Source organism: Pteropus vampyrus, unplaced genomic scaffold, assembly GCF_000151845.1.
Source record: "Pteropus vampyrus isolate Shadow unplaced genomic scaffold, Pvam_2.0 Scaffold3, whole genome shotgun sequence".
NCBI classification, from domain to species: Eukaryota; Metazoa; Chordata; class Mammalia; order Chiroptera; family Pteropodidae; genus Pteropus; species Pteropus vampyrus.
The window spans coordinates 14,110,562-14,130,261 of NW_011888784.1; the positions used below are offsets into that span (position 1 = coordinate 14,110,562).

The 19,700-nt window shown below is 42.8% G+C and overlaps 1 protein-coding gene across 1 annotated transcript in view; it reads right to left on the minus strand.

Moving 5' to 3' along the window:
* The window catches only part of FHOD3 (formin homology 2 domain containing 3), a 406,356-nt gene that overhangs the window by 352,165 nt on the left and 34,491 nt on the right, over positions 1 to 19,700 (minus strand). The window contains exons 2-3 of the mRNA XM_023532085.1: positions 15,057 to 15,163; positions 2,707 to 2,771 (exon numbers count right to left, since the gene is read on the minus strand). Coding sequence (XP_023387853.1) covers positions 2,707 to 2,771; positions 15,057 to 15,163 — 172 coding nt within the window. The remainder of the gene's footprint in view (positions 1 to 2,706; positions 2,772 to 15,056; positions 15,164 to 19,700) is intronic.

The following is a 19,700-nucleotide window of genomic DNA, read 5'->3' on the forward strand; positions in this document are numbered from 1 at the left end:
CCATGTCCAACTCCTGTAATAACTCAACTATTTATTGTATTGCAAAGAGGAAAAATAATCTTGAGAAGAAACGAGGATTCAAACAACTGATGTGAAAAGGCTCCCCTACCCCGTCCTGTTTTCCTTTGTCATTTTGACAGAAGATCATGTCGGGCTTGGTTTCTTTTTTTTTTCATCTCAAAGAAATCTCATCTAATATTGCCATTTGGAAAAGGAAAGAATATGTCACAATGGGGGTTGGTACTTCATACACATGATACACGCATTCCATTTTCTATACATAACCAAAGGATAATATATAGTGCTATTATAATAAATCTTTTCCAGATCTTGCCAATAATAGGAAATGGAATGAGAAAGAGGGTTTTTTAAGACAAAAGGAAAACTTTCCTTCTCAGGTACAGATGTTAATTTCTACAATCAAATCCTCATCTGACATACTCAGGCCAAATTAGTGGTGAAAACTGATTAAGGCAGAAAATCCTTTAAAATTATATATACCTTAAAACTTTACTTGAACTTGCAGCTATGGTGACTGGCCATCTTGGTTTGCCTGTGGTGTGGCACAGTTGGTCATCCTGTTTATAGCACATAAGGAGACACCCTTCACACCCTTTTGAGCCATGACCTTCCCTTGACTAAAAATCTACGGCCTGAAATTCTATGTGGACTTTCTTTTCTGAACCGCTCCAATAACATGCTCTATAATTTCCAATCTCAATTTCTTTAAAGTCAAGCAAGAATGAAGATCCTTGTGAAGACTAGAGTCCTTCTATACTTTATATGTCTCTACCTTTTATAGTTGTCACAACCCACTTATGTTAATGGAAAGGCTACTGTACTAATTTTGAATCTTTTCCAAACTAGTCAATGAATTTTCAAAGCAGTGACTTTTTATACTCACATTTAAACAGGTTATAAAATATTCATGTACCATTTTATTAAATGACAAAATTCCAATAACAAGTACAATTGGTATAAGGAGGTTTGGGAACAAACACACTGATCCTGTAAGTACCCAGTTCACCACCTCGAGCAGGAAGTCATGCGTGCTCTGGGAGAGAGTGGGCTGGACAGGCTGGAGGTGCTCAGTGTGCCATGGGGATAAGATATGGTTTTACGCGGATTACGTGGGATGACAGAATACATTAATTAATGCAGTGAGTCAATAACAAGGTAGTTAATTAGAAAAAATTCTATGCTGAATATTTAAGCACATATTGCAAAAGAGTGAATTTTCTTAAAAGGAGTTAGTTAGCTCATTAGGATTTTGATCTAGCCCATTTTAGTGTAAATCTGCTTTCCACTGCCTTACTATTCTGGGGAAATACCAACTCATAATCCTATCCCAAATCTCTACGGTTATGAGCTATATATTTCAACCAGTATTGAACTTCAACAGTATTTAGCACAAATTATGTGCCTGAATTTGTTCTAGATCCAAGACTGGGGAGAGTTTATCCAAAACAGGTCACAGGCCTTTTCTTCAAGTAGACGTGATTTATACATATGAAATAACTGGAAAATTAAAAAAAACTGATTAAATACAATCAAGTAACCATACATGTCTTATGGTCACTCAGTGCTACAGATAGTTGAGAAGCAAATGGTCAACTCTGACTGAAGTTCCTACAGATCTTATTTTGTTTCCAGCAAGATTACAAACCCTCCTGCCACCTTGACCCTCCAACCCCTGAGGTTTATGAGTCTGCTACACAACTATTCACTGGCCACAGAGTCAGACAAAGGTTGTCACTCAAGACACTTGCAGCCTCACCACACTTAACACCAAACTAAGTAAAATTTCCCTCTATGTCCGGCTGCTCCCTCGGCCCCATCCCTGGGTCTCCAGCAGGGATGAAGGAAGGAGGAAGGACCAGAAATCATTCCTTCCATTCCACCCATGCACACCACACTCCAGGTGCAGATGGGGCCTCAACAGGATGACTTATGCTCTCCTAATTAGAGACCTGAATTAAGACCACGATGTATATTAAGTAAAAGAAAAATTATTCAGATATGAAAAACTTCGATGCATAAAATAAAAATTTAGTTCCTTTTTTATTCTTAAATTATATACCTGCCTCAATGTGGCCCAATGCCAGGAGGACACCAAGCCAGTTTTAGAAACGCCTCACATAGAGATTGTCAACTTAGCATAAATAATTGTTTTCATTGCCATTCAACCCAAATCTATAGGTACGGAAACGAGTGGGTCCAGGAAAAATCAGTGGCTGCAGGAATGGCCCCAGTGGGATTCCTGAGTGATGGCAGGCAAGCCATTCTGAATCGGCACTGACCTGAGATATCACCTGACCAGAACCAGAGCTTCAGGCCCCACTTCCCCCCAGGGAGCTTCGAAGAGCTACCAGGAAGCACAGGGAGGTCACTTCGACAGCTGGAGATTCACATTGGCACAGCCCCCAGAAGAACCTCATCCCTTCTAGCATTGCCAAAAAGAACCTCATCAGAAATCTGTCTTACCTCCAGCTCTATTCAGTAAACAAACAACAAAGGAAGTTAGGTAAAACAGGGCTTCAAAAACAATTGCTAGAAACTGCTTCAAAAACACTCTTAACGATCCAGTGGTAAGGGTTAACGTAAGTAGATAGCGTAATAGTGAGCACTATTCCCATGAGTGGCATTTCTCATCCTAATTTAATCACTGAGGGCAGATGGCAAGCACCCCGTGCAGATGTCACTCACCGATGCAGGCATGGACCCTCACAGACAGCTGTGTCCTTAAGATGATGCTGTGCTTCTTACCCCGCCTAATGGAGAGAAAACAGGAGACAAACATGCATGGGCATCAGAAGAGTCAGTGAGAAGATGCCTAGACACTGTTAATCAGCTTGAAGGTTCTGACACACCCACCTGAAAGAGGCTAGACAGAGACCTAAACAGAACCAGAATCTACCCTGAAATAATGTGACGTTACAGGGCTTTATGGAAAATAAAATAAAGTTTGATTCTGTTGGATTGACACACGCATTTTATTGCCAAACCCAGTCAACCCATTCCATCTACAGAGTTTGCATGTACTCATGCTTGACCATGTTGGGAAAATTTTTAAATCTGTGCCCATAAAGTGAAATCCCTGGAATGTAACAACACAAATCTGCTTGATCATTCCCATGGCTATTTTTACATTTTTCTGGATATAGGAGAAGGGCACACATAGTGGGGGGAATCAGAAAGAGCTGCTTTGCTATGTACATTGATCCAACACTGCAGGGCATTTATCTTTAACAGGAAGATGGAAGTCCACCAAAGAACTTATAGGCTACTTGTTACTAGGAATACCAATTTACACCACACCTTGCCTCACCTTTACTTCCTTCTCACTTCATTTCTTATGAAGAAGAAAAGAAGATGGCTTTCTCCCCAGTTCTGTTCCTACTAGGGCTCATCCCACTTTATGCAAAGAAGGACTAAAGCATAGAGCAGTTGACAGAGAAGATGATAAATGGGGAAAAAACATGAGTCCTGGTTACCTGGGGGTAACAAAGGCTTTGATATTTGGAGAAAGGGAGAAACCAGTGGACAAAGGTAAAATGTGCCAGCAACCAGCATGGCAGCAGGTAACCCGCTGGGCCTCTCAGTGGCCAGCCATCATTTTTCTGGCCACCCATCTCTGCCCATCAGGGCCTTATTTATAACAGAGCCTGGCAGTGCTTTCCTGCTTCCTGGAGGGGAAGAGAACATATATCTCACCAGGGCACACTGTTAACACTGTGATTATGAATTCATCATAATCAGTGAAACAATTATATTTTTTATTCTTGAGACCAGATAAAAAGGGAAAGTATGGTTTGAAAATGGGATGTTTTGTGGGTTTTTTTTCTTTTAATGGAGAAAGGAAAACCAGATGCATAGTTCTACAAAAGCTTGCAGTAGCCTCCAGTTCAGCAGCTGCTTATAGGTAGAGAACCTGCATTCAGTTGCTTCAAATCCCGAGACCCTCCTTTTTGTTTATTTGATTACTTTACATTGACTATGTGCAAAGCACTAGTCTTGAGTTTACAACAAATACACAACACTTGATCGATCTTCAGAAGACAAGTTTGAGATTCCTATAAACACAGACTTCTTCGAAGTTTTCTCTCTTACACACACACACACAATAAAATCTTCTCTGTCAACAATTCTGATATTAACACTCAATTCTTGTGATCATACTAGGCAGAAAGTTTCAGTTTCATTTAGGTGCACTGGACTCAAGTATTGAATGGCCTGTGTGAACTGCCAGGAAAGGAGTCCTGGGGTGGGGGGCAACCACCATCAGGTGCGTAGCCTCCCCCAGAGCTGGGAGCAGAAACTGCAGAACCTCTGGCAGTGGCCAGATTTTAACTATCAGAAGGAGCAAACCTGAAGTCCTCAACGCTGGATGGAGCATTGCCTGCAACTCCTGTTATCAGTGGTTATGAGTCAATAATAAATACCAAATGAATGGTAGGCAAAGTACATGCATTAGATGCCTGGAGTAGGGAAGCATGGGATGGCCAGGGAAAATATTTTTAGAATACCTCAAGTTCTGGAGATGTTCAAAGGGGCCCCTACTTTTATCTTCAAACAACTGCAAAGTTGCACTTCGAGGAAGTACTTAAGTTTTCCCACAGAATTCTCCAGTCCCATAGTGCGTGTGTAGGGCGGTCATTCTGGGATTCCAGGCAACTGCACGAAAACTAGGCCAGTCCTTCCAAGGAGGCCATGGCAGACCCCCCATTCTGGAGGTGCCATTGTTTTCTGTGCTTATGCATTGAGAAATCAGGCAACTGCATTGGTTAAGCTAAACCCTAAGGGAATTTATGAGACCACAGAACAAAAAAGACCTTAAGAAGTTTTATCATGCATAATTCCTCTGCTTCAGTATTCTACCTCCGGCATTCCCTACCCCTATACACAAAATCCTACGATGGGAGAAATCTTTGCAGAAGTTCTCCCTGTGGAGTTACCTGTGTGGAGCCGAGGGCTGTGGAAGCCTCTTGACTGGATGAGGCCCCAGATCCTAGAAGTTGTTGGCAAAGGAGGGAGGTGGCAAAGGTGGAGACAAGTGGTGGCGAGGGCAGCCAGGTCCATAGAAGGTGTCCTTCATCTCCAACCCTCTTCCTCCATCCCTGCTTCCTCCAGACTTTGATGTGGGTACCTTTGCTGTGCCCATTTTACAGACGAGGAAAGCAAAGCTTGTAGGAATGACGTAACCTACATAAAGTCAGATGGCTGGGGGAGTGTCTGACTTCACAGTCACCAGCACCATCCTGCCCTTTGCAGTACAATTGCCTCACGATAGAATATTCTCCAGGGCTTACAAAGGAGACAAAGTGTCTCTGCTTTTTTAGAGACATTGTTTAACCTCGGTTCTAAAATCTAACAGAGGACACATTAAAAAGTTAAGATGCAAATATCTAAGAAAATATTGGCAAACTAAATTATGAAAATAATACAACAGGACTAAATCAGGTTTATCCTAAGAATTCAAGAAGAATTACAGGAAGCTCAATGTTTTATTTATATATATCTAATATCAATGTACAGAAGACATCCATCATAAGGTCCCTTTAAATTTGATAACTTCCCTCCCTCCACCACTATATTTCCTAATTGGTTAATGCTGACATATTGGGAAAAGGTTGTTTTTATGTATTTCTTTTATATATGGCCATCTCACTGCTATTTTTGACTCTAAAAATCTTTTGGCTGATTTTGGCTTCCTTTAGGGAAATAATCATATCATCTGTTTTAAAATAATCATTTTATGCCCACTTTTGTAGTAAATATGCCCTTGTTTTCTATTTCATGCTAAAATTTCAGAGGAAAATTAAATAATCATGGGTATACCTTCCCCTGCTGCCAGCGTGATACTATGTCAGTTTGGGCTCAGAAAATAATAATCATAATAGTTGTTAACATTGATGGAATGCTTATCATGTGCCAGACAAAGTTCTAAGTATTTTATACAGTTTTGATTTCTACAAACTTCCTATAACATAGGTAACATTATTGCCATTTTTAAAATGATGGAATTGAAGCCCAGAAAGGTTAAGCAACAAAACTGAAGACACATAGGTAGAAAGTGACAGAAATCAGACTCAACCCAGGTAGTCTGACCCAGAACCTGCGCTATGCTCCTGTCACCTCCCCACAGTGCCTCCCAGACGGTTGTTCCTTCATTCATTCCCTCATTCTACACACTTTCGCTGGTGCCTAGTGTATGCTATATGAGGTGCACAAAGTACATTCTGCCTCAAAATAGCAACACAGAAATCCTGCCTGCCCTGCGGATATTGGACATCAATTCTTACCTGAATTTCCAGCCTGCTGGCCCACTCTATAGATTTCAGATTTGCCGGTTCCCACAATGGAGTAAGCTGATTACTTGAAATATCTCTCTCTAGATAGACCAGATGGATTAAATTGATTAGATATATTAGACTAGATGGATAGACAGATATCTCATTGGTTCTATTTCTCTGGAGAATCCTAACACAAACTTTGGTATCTGCCTTCATGGAGCATCCATGTTCCAAAAATGAAATCAGTGAGAGGCTGTCAACGTGGATTCAGTGTAGGCACTTTAGTGATCCTTTTCCCACTATTATTGACATACTTTAACAGTTTCATAGCTGCCACTTCTCCCAAATCCACCTGTTGGCAGCAGGGTGACCCAGAAGGGGGAAACAGTTTGCTTTGACCTGGGACTCCCCAGGGAGGCTCAGATTCCATCCCTATCAGCACAGCCACTGCTGGAGAAACATCACCGGCTTTGAACACTAGCCACAGCCAATCGGGTGTCCACATTCAAGGCCAGTGCTACCCGAGTGACAAGAGAACTATCTAAAATAGACACTCAATTCAAGGATACTCCAACCAAGGCATGCATGCCAGGGACATGGTGGTACTGCCACTGAAGAAATTTTCCAAAACGTCCTGGTTTCTCAGAATACTCAAGTTTCTCCAGCAATAATATCAATGGCCTTGGCAGGGAAGGAAATCTGGTTTAACCAAGTAAGTCTCACAGAAACCCGTGTGTTTCAGTTCTTTCTGTCTCACGAGAGAATATTTTTACAAGAATAACATATAAAGTCTGTTTGTGACTGTAAGAACAAATGCATACAATAATTTATTGAGTGGTACAGAGTTCAAAGCTCGATGGCTTTTTCTTACAACCAACAGCAGAATCAATGCCCGCAAATATTCCTCCACTCAAACTAGAACTAAACTATGATTTCAATCAAGAGTAGAAAACATATGCATCAGAAGCTAGAAGCCCCTGAACAGCTGCCTCAGGAATAATCTTCCTTCTAGTAAGCTTCTAGAGCTGTGAGACTCAGCCAGTGCTCTGCCTGAGGGATAAAGAGATGAAGAAGGATTTGAACCAGTCATCAGCAAGTGAAAAAATAGTACTAGCTAAGATTAATTTACTCAGAAGTTCCAAGTTCAAGAGAGCCAGTTGCCACTACATTCATCTCCAGATACATTCTAGTCTCCCCTAGTAAACATTAGAGACAAAAAGCACAGACTTTGAAGTCAGCTGTGTGATTTTAGATGAGTTACTTAGCCTCTCTGAGCTTTAGCTTCCTTGTCTGTAGTAGTACTATGCTTTTGGTGTTCATATCTAAGAAACAAAGACTTATTCTTATCTTCTTCTAAGAGTTTGATAGTTTTAGACTTTCACCCTCAGGTGTCCCCTAATGAGAAAAAAGCTTTTGTTCAAACCATTCTCAACTCCCAGCTCCAGTGAATCCTAGTGCCTCTCCTTCTCAGCCCCATTCTCTCCTTGACCTATCTCTGTCTGCCCACTTTATTATTTTTCTGCTTCCTCTCTCCCCAAGAACACCCTAAATCTCCTTCTTACTACCCCCCGACCTTGCCTTGGTGCTCTCACAACTTGATTTCTCTGTGGCAATGGTGTTCTCAACTGCCTTTTCTTTGAAATTTTCTCTCTCTGTGCTGAGGCAAATACCACTGGTTACCTACTCAATACCCACTTTCCCATTTTGTCTTGTAAAGAGAACTCAGTTTTGTCTGGGGTGATAATGTACCCACAGAAAACTGAATTCTTCAGTCTCCTTAGCCCCGACAGGTGGCCATGTGAAAGTTGTAGGTGGAGATTCTGGACCAGCTCTTTAGAAGACACCAATCCTGTGGCACCAACATTTGATTTCACCCTTCCTATATCAGGCAGGGACCTGTTACTGTATAGCCGCAGTAACAGAGGTAGAGGGTTAACTGGACACAGGCCCGGATTTGTGGTGTGAACCTAAGTTCCAGCCAATGGCACATGAGTGAAAGCTATGGACGCAAGGAATGGACATGCACTCCCTCTGTTCATTTCCTTCTTCCTGGTGGCTGGGAAGCCAATGAGAAATGAAAAACTAAAACAACTCTGAACACAGACGGAATCCTCATTTTGAGGATAGTGTAGTTCTACAAGTCCCAAGAAGAATGCACACATATGAACTCTCACACAAGAAAGATATAAACTTCTATCTTCTTTAAACTGAAATATTTTGGAATCTCTTGGTTACCACGGAGAAGATGTACCCAAACCAATGCATGCCTCCTTGCCTTCATATGATGCTAGAGGGAGAGCAGTCATATTGTACCTATGACGAAGCATGGAAGATGAAAGCCACCCTAAGGATGGCAGAGCAGAAAGATAAAATAAGCCTGGGTTCCTAAGAGTATCTTGTAATCATCCACTTTTTTAAGGTAAACTTTGTTTTTTAGAAAAGTTTTAGAGTTACAACTTCCTCCAAGGGCTCACCCCCAGTCTCTCTGGTCCTTGATGCTTCTCGCCAAGGTCCCGAGCCAGTATTTCTCACCTGGCCAACTCCTACTTTGCAAGTGGCTTGACCTAACCTCAGTCTATCATGTATAAACCTCTTCTTCCCACTCCAAATTGCCCCCGCTCCATAACCTCACCACTTCTTTAAGCAGTCCACCATCTGTACACTATCCATCTGATTTCATTGTCCATTTTATTTTCTCATTTCCCTCTACCCAACCAGTACCTCTTAAGAGTCACAGCTCCCTCTCCCTCTCCCACTGGAGTGGGCCCCAATTCAACCGCTTACCTTCGCCACCAGGGTCAGACCCTCTCCCCTCCACAGTGGGCCACACCTGCCCGCAGTCTCCCTGCTCAAAGTTCCATCCACTCAGCCCACCGTCCCCCTTACTTGAGGAGTTCCGTGACGGCTCTCTCTTTACAGGTCAGTTCTCTTCTGACTCCAAACCATGCTGTAAAGCCCCAGTGCCTACCTGGGCTCCCCAACTCCTACCTGCTGCCATCTTTGTCCCATTGTACAATCTGGAGTTTGAAAGTATTTAGGGCCTTTCAAATGCCACTGTCCACTCAGCACAAGAGTTTGTTCTCTCTTGTCTGACTCACTACAGCACTTGCAGGAACCATCTTCCTCCCGTAGTGGAATAACCCGATGGAGGCCTTAAATAGCCCAGGCCCACCTCTAAGGTCTGATTTCACTGGTCTGGGGCTGGCATGTGAGGGTAGTTTTCAAAGTTCCTCAGGGGGCTACAATATTCTCCTAGATTGAAAATCTATGCTGTAGGTTCCTGACCAAGCATCCAACAACCTGGAGAGCTTTTTAAAAGGTGAGATTCTCAGACCCATGCTGAACCTCCTAAAGCAGGTACCTAGAAACCAGAATTTTTAAACAGCTTTCTCCCAAGGTATTCAGAGGCAGCTGGCCCAGCACTGGCTCAGAGCTGGTCTGCAGGAGACCCTGGGATCCCTGCTCAGCTCAGTACTGAATTCGCCCTGACAGCACCTTGTGTTTAAAAGGGCCAGTTTTCTCCCCAACCATGACCAGGGTTCAGGGATTGGTGGTCTGCACCTTGAGCCTTGAATAGCACTGACAGGAGGCCCTTAGTACCTTCACTGACTTGCCAGAAGAGCCTCAGACAATACACCTGCACTGCCAGCTGAAGATAATCACTTAAGAGGAAAAGACGGGGAGACTCTTCATTGCTTCCCACCCTCATCCCAACAAGATTCTCTCTTATAACTTGTCGGGGGAGGGGAGTTGTTTGGTTTGGTTTTTCAGGTTCCATAGGTTTTTAGATTTAGATTCAAAATGTATTTTAGGTGATTTTCCATTCTACCAGGTCTAGATGCAGAGAAAACCAGACAAAGATGTGAATGGATGAGGTTAACTTTTGTTTCAGTGAGAAGGGAAAACCTTCTCCCCTCAAACTTGACATTTTGGGATGCGAAGAACTTTTGGGGAATCTGATGAAAGACTGTTGAAACCCTTCTCCACCCCCAAAAACCCTGCACACCCACAAACTGCAGAAACCTCAGGGGTTCATGGACCCACACATATGGATCCTTGGGGCTCATGAGCTGTAGGCTGAGAAGTTAGGTGTCTAAGAGTCCAACCAAAGCTCCCCGCAAACTTTTATCCCTCGAAGTATGTCCACTGCAAAGCAGGCCTTGTAGACGGGTTTCCTTACAGCTCTTCCCACCCCTGCCTGACCTCACATCCTTCGTTCTGTGCCTCAAGCCTCACACTGCCAGGCTCTGCCCCACCCACCCACACTTCGCAGGATTTCATCTGACTTTCCCACCCACACGCAACCCTGTGGGATAGAAGCGGGGTGGGAGTGGAATGAGTATTTACCAGCCCTTGTGGAAGATGAGGAAACCAAGACAGAAGCAGCGTTGTCTTCAGGGCTGACCCTCTGGGGTCAAGCTGAGGAAAAGTGAGAGCCCTGAGTTACTCACAGGAGCACCTGGGGTTGCTTACACTATGTCCAACCACGGCCGTGGGCCGCCCGACATCGTAAAGTACCGTGTTTCTCAGGCCCTTAGCTCTGCCAAGCTCCCACCTATGGCCCTCTCCACCTCCCCTTCAGGGCTAACCTTGAAACCCTTCTTCTCTGTGACAGCTCCCTATGGACCTCAGCTGGCACTGGTTTACTTTTCAGAGGAAGTGGAGGTACAGAGCCAAAAAGGTGAGGGCCTCTGGCCCAGTTCTGCCCCGTGGGCAAGACTCCGGCCTTGATTTTCTTAGCTAAAAAAAAAGCTGATCTCAGAGGGCTTGACTTGCATAGACCACTCTAGTTCTAAAAAATTCAGTGATTTTCATTTCAGTGTATCGTCTTCTCAAATTCTGACTGTAATTATAGTAAGGGCTACTCGTTTTGAGTATGTATTATGTGCCGGAAGCTAGCTTAATGTTTTAGATACATAATCATATTTTACCTTACAACGACCCAAGGAGGCAGTATTATGATTATCTTATCCCCACTTACAAGGAAACTAAGGTTCAGAGAGGTAAAGTAACATCCCCATGGTCACACAGCCATGAGACTAACTGCAAAGCCCAGGTCCCTAACCACTAAGAAGCTACACTGCTCTCCATTATGCTCTCCTTGGATGCCAGAGACCCCGCTGGAATTCCAGCTGATTCAGGTAGTGAAATGGGATTGGCTAATATTGTCCTTATTTTATACATAAATTTTATAAACTATGAGAGGTAAAGTGGCTTGCCCAAGGTCACACGATGGCAGGGTCAGGAATAATAATCCAAAGGCTATGGGGTTTCTGTTTCTGCTGCTAATTTCCCAGGCCTTGAAAGGTAGTGAACAGACATGGCTCCATTGTGCTAGCCATTGCTTTGTCCTTCCACTTTTGAAGGTCTTTTTCCTCCTCTCTGATTAGCTATAGCTTGAGTGATAATTCTAAACAAGGAGTGAGTTAATTTTTAGTCCTGGCATAAAAGAGTAGGGTAATGGACAAGAACAAAGAAACAAACTCCTCCAGCTAGGAAAATTTACTCAGAACACACTGCACGAAAAACACTACTATTCTCACATAGCTTGCCACATGCCTTCATTAGATGGTCAGAATATTTGCAGATATTTTGCTATAATTTACACAAAGAAATCAAGAGAAAAGTGATATTTCATTTGACCTTTTTGTGCCTTACAAGCACAATTCTTAACTAGGAAGAAATTACATTTTAACTTTCCATTCATGAGAGACACAAGTTCTCAAGCACACAGACTTTGACAAATGCCACAGTTCCAAGAGAGGAACTCAGAGGGATGCTCAGTGCAAGTGACGCTGCTAATGTGCCCAGACACCTCCTATCTGTGTAGGAGGGCTCGGCCCGCAGGCTGCTTCCAGCAGCTCCCAGCGAACTGCCACTTGCTGCCAGCACTCAGTGGTGGTAAATGGCCTGAGGATAACCAAAGTAATCTGGCCATGCCAGGACAGCACTGTCCTGGCATATCTTCTGCAGTCCGGCCAGGCACAGGGGCCTCCTCACAAGAGATCAGTAAAGGTGGCTTCTTCATGTTCTTCCAGACAAAGAGGAGTGTCATCCCAAGTGCATTCCAAAGGACAAGAGGTAGATCACTACAAAGGAAGACCATCTCAAAGACATAAACCCCACTCTGGAGTGAGTTTAGGGCACACCTGTCAAATATGCAGTTACCCAACAGCTTTTGGGCTACCTTCCCATTTGCAATTGCCCATATTATAAGCCTTGCCTTCTCACAGTAATTCATTTCCTCAGCATCCCATGCTGTTAAGGTATAGAAATGTGGTCAAGGCTGCACCTGCCAGGTGGACCCATGGCCAGCAGATGATTCAGAAGGAAACAAAATGAGAAAGTAATCCCAGGATCTACTCCGGTGACCTTGCAGCAGAGTACCTGGCACTTCAGAAACGGCAGAGAAGGACCTTCCAATACAGTGCAAGCTGTAGTGTCAGAGCCAGATGGTGGCAGCAAATGTGTCTTCCCTGGAGCCACCTTGCAGTGTGGTTGGGTGCTATTTCAACTAGAGCCAGTGTTTTAGCCTGGGACTGAAGATGTCCTTGAATTAACCAATCTTATGTCACCAAAGGTACAAATGTGTATCCTGAGTAGGACCTTAAAGTGCCTTTGCCCAGATGCTCCTGGGATGGTGGAGGAGCACAGGCATATCTGGGAGATATTGTGAGTTTGGTTCCAGACACCACAATAAAGAGAATCTTGCAATAAACTGAGTTATAATCTTTTTGCTGGGGGAGGGCCTTACCTTCGATTTATAAAAAAGGCAAATATCTGTGAAGCACAATAAAGCAAGGCACGATAAAATGAGGCCTTCCTGTACAGACTTGGGAATTGGTCACACCTATGTTCAAATCTGGCTCCACCACCCACAGGCTCTGCCACCCTGTACATGTAATTCAACTTCTGACCCTCGGTTATTTCAGATGAAAAATGAAGATGAATAAATCCAACCATATGACTGGTAAGAGAATGAACTATTAAACGAACGTACACTGAATAAGGTGCCTAGCACAGTGGTTGGCATAGCAGGTTCTCCATAAAGGTTCTTTTCTTGCCAACTCTTAACTTTTGATACTGTTGTCTAATATAAACACTTTTTTTCTAAGCCACAATCTCCAACCATTCAAGGTTCGATAAGAAAGAAAAAAAATCAAACAGGACATGGTCTTTAAGCATAACACCACGGTTGACATTCTTCAACTTGACAATGATCTATTCATAACATTCCTGAGATCTGTTGGATCAATGAGCCACAAAGTCATCCAGACTGTCATCCAGCCTGGATTCTGACATCTTATATAAAGGGATGTTGTTGTCAACACTTAGTAAAAACTATAGCAACGGAAATTCCCCAAGTTTAGCAGTCTAATAATATTAATTTTCAAAATTAGTATTGGAAATGATTATGAGTAGAATCCAATGTGACTTAATAATGATACCCCTCACATGTGTGCAGCCTATGGTAGTTTCAGGGTCTTTTTCCACACACATGCTGTTGATGCAGCCCTTGGAACCTCTCAGGAGACAGGAAGGGCATCCTCAGAGAACCTTATTGGTTCCTACCAAGGACCCTAGTTTCCTTGGTGATCATGGTCATGACATTCAGGAATCCATTCTGGGATCCTGCCATTCAACCGATCACCAACATTCACTATGTGTCTATAACATGTTGAGAAGATGCTAGGCACTTGTTATTCAGAGGGGTCCAGCTCTGACCTAATAGAGTTGTAGCAGCAGAGAAGAAGGACAATTAAGGGGGAAAGAACCATAAATTGCGACAGGTGATAAAGCAGGGGAATCCTGGAAGTCATCAGTAAACCGCAGAGAAGGTAGGAAACACAATAACAAGGTTCCCATTTTTCCTCATTGTTTGAGCCATTCATGAAAAATCAGCATTCTCAGATAATATTAATCTGGCTGTAATATATTTTTAACTCAAGCAAGATAACATCAAAACAACTTATGGGGAGGTTCCTGATCACCAGATTAGGATAGCTGAGCATTATTTGGAAAGCAACAGGAGTCCCTGACGTTTTCTACGTAGGAAGATGATAAAATAATAGATACACGTGGCCCTAGACAGATGAGGGGTAGAAAAGGAAGCAGGGGCTTCGGCAGAAGGCTGTTTCAGTGATATAATAAATGTAGGAATGGCTGATTGTAGGGGTATATTCCTATAGAGATTTTACTTTCTGTACACATCTTCGATTTTTTTTATGTATATTGCTTTATTCAGATTCAGCAATCAGAAATATTAAGCCATTCTAGATGTAGGCTAAAAGTAACTTGATGTTAATTAACATAATCAATAATTATTTTTTCCACAGTAATGAGTTCAAAAGATGATACAGTATAAAATGATTTCTGTCATCTGCCAAGACAACTAAATATCCAGTAAGTTATCATTAAAAACAATGTTTAAAACAGTTGTCAATCCACTAAAATCTGGAAAATATTAATTTAATTATATTTGGCTTAAAAACGGAAACTTAGAACGTAAGTACCATATGCTTCATTAAACTATACCAGAAATTTTCCTACCGCTGAGTAGCCTTGTCAAGAAGAGTTACTCAAAATGCAAAAGGGTGTGTAGTTACTGCTGGTGAGTCATTTGCATCTCCCTTCTTTTTGTCTGAATGTGAATGCAGAGAAGGTCAAAGCTACGGTGATTTCTCCAAAATACTTTCAGGCCTCAATGTACCCCCCTTTCTTGGAAGGTCAGGACCAGTCAGCAGGGACCACTGTGGCTCTTACCCAACGTCATCCTGGAAGCCTTCTAACTCATCCCGTTGCTCTGCCAGGGTGGCTTCCAAGTCCAGGTAGGTGCCATTGTGGGACAGCTGTAGCGTGCAGTCATCGAGCTGCAAGACAAAGAGCCTGTTAAGCCCAGCCTGCTCCCGAGACAGGGACTCAGTATGGGGAAGTCATTTGGGTTTTTAATCAAGCATTATTCCAAAATTCAGATCATAACTAGAAGAGGTAGTATGTTCATGTGAATAGATTGGGAAAATACTGAGTGGACAGATGAGACACTTATCAAGGGAGTGGCATTGACAGGGACCCAAGAGACATGGACAGGGGAGGGGAAGGAGTCCTTTGAGCACTGGTCCAGTGCCACTTTCCACTCTGAGGGGTCCAGGAGAAGCTGTGGCTACGGCGAGTGGAAACCAAGATTACAATGCCAAAATGACTGTAGATTAAGAGTCACAGACTTTAAAAGGCAAACTTGGTGGGGAAAATATGCTATTTCCTTTGATTCAGTGAGAAGCCTACTTACTCAGATCCTGTGGTAATCCTTGGCACATTATAATTAATAGTTGCTCAATATACATTTTTATAATTGAACTGAAAGAAAGAGTCCCCATTTGAATGACAACATATCCAAATTACAACATACCACAGAGGACATTAGATCTCTTCATTACTAGTCTCATTTTCAAGAAATTTATTTAATGAATACTTATATGTTATTAATTATGTTCCATGCATAATTCTAAGCATTTTACATATGTTACTTCATTTGATTCTCATATGAACCCTATTAAGTTCTATTATTATCTCTATTTTACATAAGAAGAAACTGATGCACAGAGAGAGAATAAATTATATGCCCAATGTCCCATGGGTAAATGATGGAGCTGGGATTTGGATTCCTGCAGTTTGACTCAAGATCATGCTCTTGACCACTGCTCTGCATCCTCTCTATGGCCTGAGACCTGCAAAGGGCTAGCAAACATTAATCTTGCAATACACAGCTTATCTCATCTGAGTGTTCTGGTGTGGCCAAGGCAATGCCACGTGTTTGTCCACCCCCTTCCCTTTTCCTCCTGGATGCACAGACCACTTATCCCAGCCTTACAGTTGGGCTTTGGCCATGTAACTGAGTACCAAGCAACAGAACCCAATAGGACAAAGCCTCCACCAAGGTTGGCCTTCACACCCCTGCCAACCGTCCACCTTTCTTCTCTTGCCTGCGGCCAGATGCAGAGGAGCCAGAGGAGGACCCAAAAGTTTAGAAACCAGCTGAGCTCCAGAGAGAAGGAGCACCTGTTCCTGAATCACTGCACGAAGGAGAGCACTTTGCTCCCCAACCTCCACTGACCCACCATGGACAGTGACAAGAGCAAGACATTAGCCTTTGTGGGGCAGGCGGGGGCAATCATGAAGATTTTGAGATTATCTGTTACAGCAGCCAACATGACATCTAGAATAATCAATACACTTAAAATCTAGGAAAATGATTTTACCAAAGATTAAAATTAACACAATGAGGAAATCCAAATATAAAACTTCATACTTAATTTCTCAGGCTGTAGGAAGGCTCTTATTATTCATCTACCCGGTGAGTTAAGGATCTTGTTCCAAAATGGCAGGAGACTAGGGAAAAGTGGAGGCAAATATGTGGCTACTTTAAAACATCTAGATAAATGCCTGTTAATCTTCCAACAGTAAGTGAGATTTTGTTTGAAATCTCCCTTACTGTTGGAAGATTAACAGGCATTTATCTAGACAGAAAAGCTTTGCTTATTATCCTCAGTAAGAGAAATGGAGACTCATCTTGCCTAGATTCAGCATGTATGAGGCTGCTGATTCTTGCAGAGACCCCACAGTGCCATGTTTCTGGTCATCCTCAACAGAATTAAAGGAATGTGTTCTTTATGATTTGTAAGAAACACGTAGTTAAATCAGTGAATGGGGTTAATCCTATTTGATCCACTTGTTTTATTTCTCTAATAATAAACTGTTCCTCTAAAGGCATGCTGGTGAGCTTCAGCATTCTTGACTGGCATCTACAGATGGATCATCTGATCTGAGAAAGCATTTAAACCCAGGAATCAAATTGGCCAAACTCACAGTACTGTGGTGTCAGAGGTGCACCCACAGTACCTCGTCAGAAGCAACAGACAAGAAGGATTTCCTGCAGAAGGCATCTCCTGGGCCAAGGGTCTCCTGAGGACTAAAATCAAACTTTATCATTCTTAGGTGGAAAATTCCATTAGAAATTGGACCTGTTGACATGTACACTGGACCATGTGCAGAGCTGGAATCACTACAGCCCCGTCTAGCTTATAACTCCTATAGACCATGTTACCTAATATAGCTTATATGGTCTGTTCTGTTGATAATCAATTATGTTTAATCCCACATTAATCTACAGACTAGAAAATGGGGATAATGAAAGCCCTTAAAGCCATAACAATTTCTTGTGCCTCAGCCCCTGGAAACATATGAGCCCAGAGAAAGCAGCTTTTGGATCAAGTTTCTATTTCTCTTCGAGGGCATCTGAGTCATTCTGACACTGTGATCCACACTCAGACCTGACGAGAGAACCAAGTAGGAGAGGACGTGCTGCTCTGCAGTGGAGAGAGGCAGAATGTGCACGTGTTTGTGGTATAAATACTCCCACCATGGCCGATTTCAAGCTAAGAATTGTAAAAAACCTCAAAAGCATATATAGCAGTATGATGTAATAAAACAATTAGAAAGTGACATTCTTTAAGTTATTATCTTTGTTTTTTAATTAAAAGTGTAGTTGACATCCACTATTACGTTAGTCGCAGGTGTATAACATAGTAATTCAACATTTATATAGCATTCAATGTGATCACCATGATAAGTCTAATAACCATACAAAGTTATTATGATATTACTGACTATATTACCTGAGCTGTGCATTACATCCCAGTGGCTTATTTATTTTATAACTGAAAGTTTGTACCTTATTATCTTTGTTTTTAATATAATATTAATTGTACATTTCTGTCATTTAATTTTTATTAATGGCTATGTTGAACAACTGGCTCACAAAATCCCTGAGAATTTATCAACCAGCCCTCTTGAGCCACCCAGGCGAGCTCTAGCACGCACTGCTTCTAGCCCTCCCGCGTCATTACTTTGAGGCGCCAAAAGTGGAGCTAGCAGAGAGTGGAAGAAAGGCTGAGAGATCTTGTCCTGGGCTTTCAGCCCCCACCGCCCCACCAAGCCTTCTGCTCTTCTCCTTAATTAAGGCAGAGGTGGGGGTTACTAGTAGCCAGCAGATATAGCCCTGTCCTTACTGACAACCAAGGCTATTTTGCACATCATTTCCACCACATACCTTCTGATTTTATTCCCAGCAGCCTGAGGTGAATATCTGGTTTTCCTCAGCTCTCACCCTGGCCCACCAAGTGTCTGTCTGAACATGGTCCTAGCCAGCCCCAACCACAACAGGAAGCCCCACAACCTCCCCAGGCTTCCAACACCAGAATCCCAAAACCTTAGCAGAACTGCCTGTTCTCAACATTCCTCTCCTCACATTCAAGGCATCATTAACTATTACCATTTCCATATTTCAATTTTAACAAAATTATTTGTCAGGCACAGGCTGGGCACCAAGGAACACATAAATGCTTCCTTCCCTCAAAGATCATTTTATTAAGTAAGTATGACACAAGAATAGAACACAGAGGAGAATAAAAAGCCATTGAGACCAACTGTCCAAATATATGGAAGTTCATCCTCAGTTGTATTCCTTCTCTATAATTAGCAAGCCACAGCCTCCCAAGACCCAAGTATCCTCCATAAAACTGCCCCAGCCCCGCTTTCAGGAGAAAGGCTGCCATGACTTCCATAGCCTGTGTCACGACTTTGCTCTCCTTGCCTAATGGTTGGGCCATTTGTACTAGTGAGTCCTTCAACTAAAACAGAAAAGATGAACATGTGCCTTTAATCCCTTAAGAAATGTGTGTGGAGTCTTCACAGTAGGGCTACAGGAAGGGGACAAGGTCAGACACTGCTGCCCTTAGAGACACAAGTGCATAAAGGAGGTCCCAACGACACGGGCTGCCTGTAAAGACACCAAACAAATCAACACACAGTGCCTGCTCCATTGCACAACACAAGCCCCACCTCATCGGTACCCTGGAGACACAGGAGATTAATATTTAAACCATCACATGAGCCGAGGAGTAAATAAAAGGCTTCTTTGCTGGAATTGAAACAGTAAAATCCCCCCGACGTTTTAGAGGGGTCAGCTTTAGGTATCATTTGTACAAAGCACTTGCTAAGTACACTAAATGAATTCTTCAATTTTGTCAGGGATACTTAAGTAACAGTTATAAAAGAACACAACAGTGTGAATAGGCAGTGAGTGGAGGTTCATTCCAATCTGGTCATGATAAAGATTCAGAGGGAAATATCCAGACTTTGCCTCCAGAGTGAAGGACTGAAGATACCTCCCTGCCAGACCAGTTCTTGACGGGAACCTCAATTCCTACTTACACAGAAGCAACCTGATCCCCTCCCTTGGCCTCTCATGTCAACTGTCTTCCCGAATGACTTAAGGGGCCTGGAATTTCCTGACTCCAACAATTTTCGTGTCAACCCTGATCCTCTGGCAGCAGGTCTCCTGCACTCCTT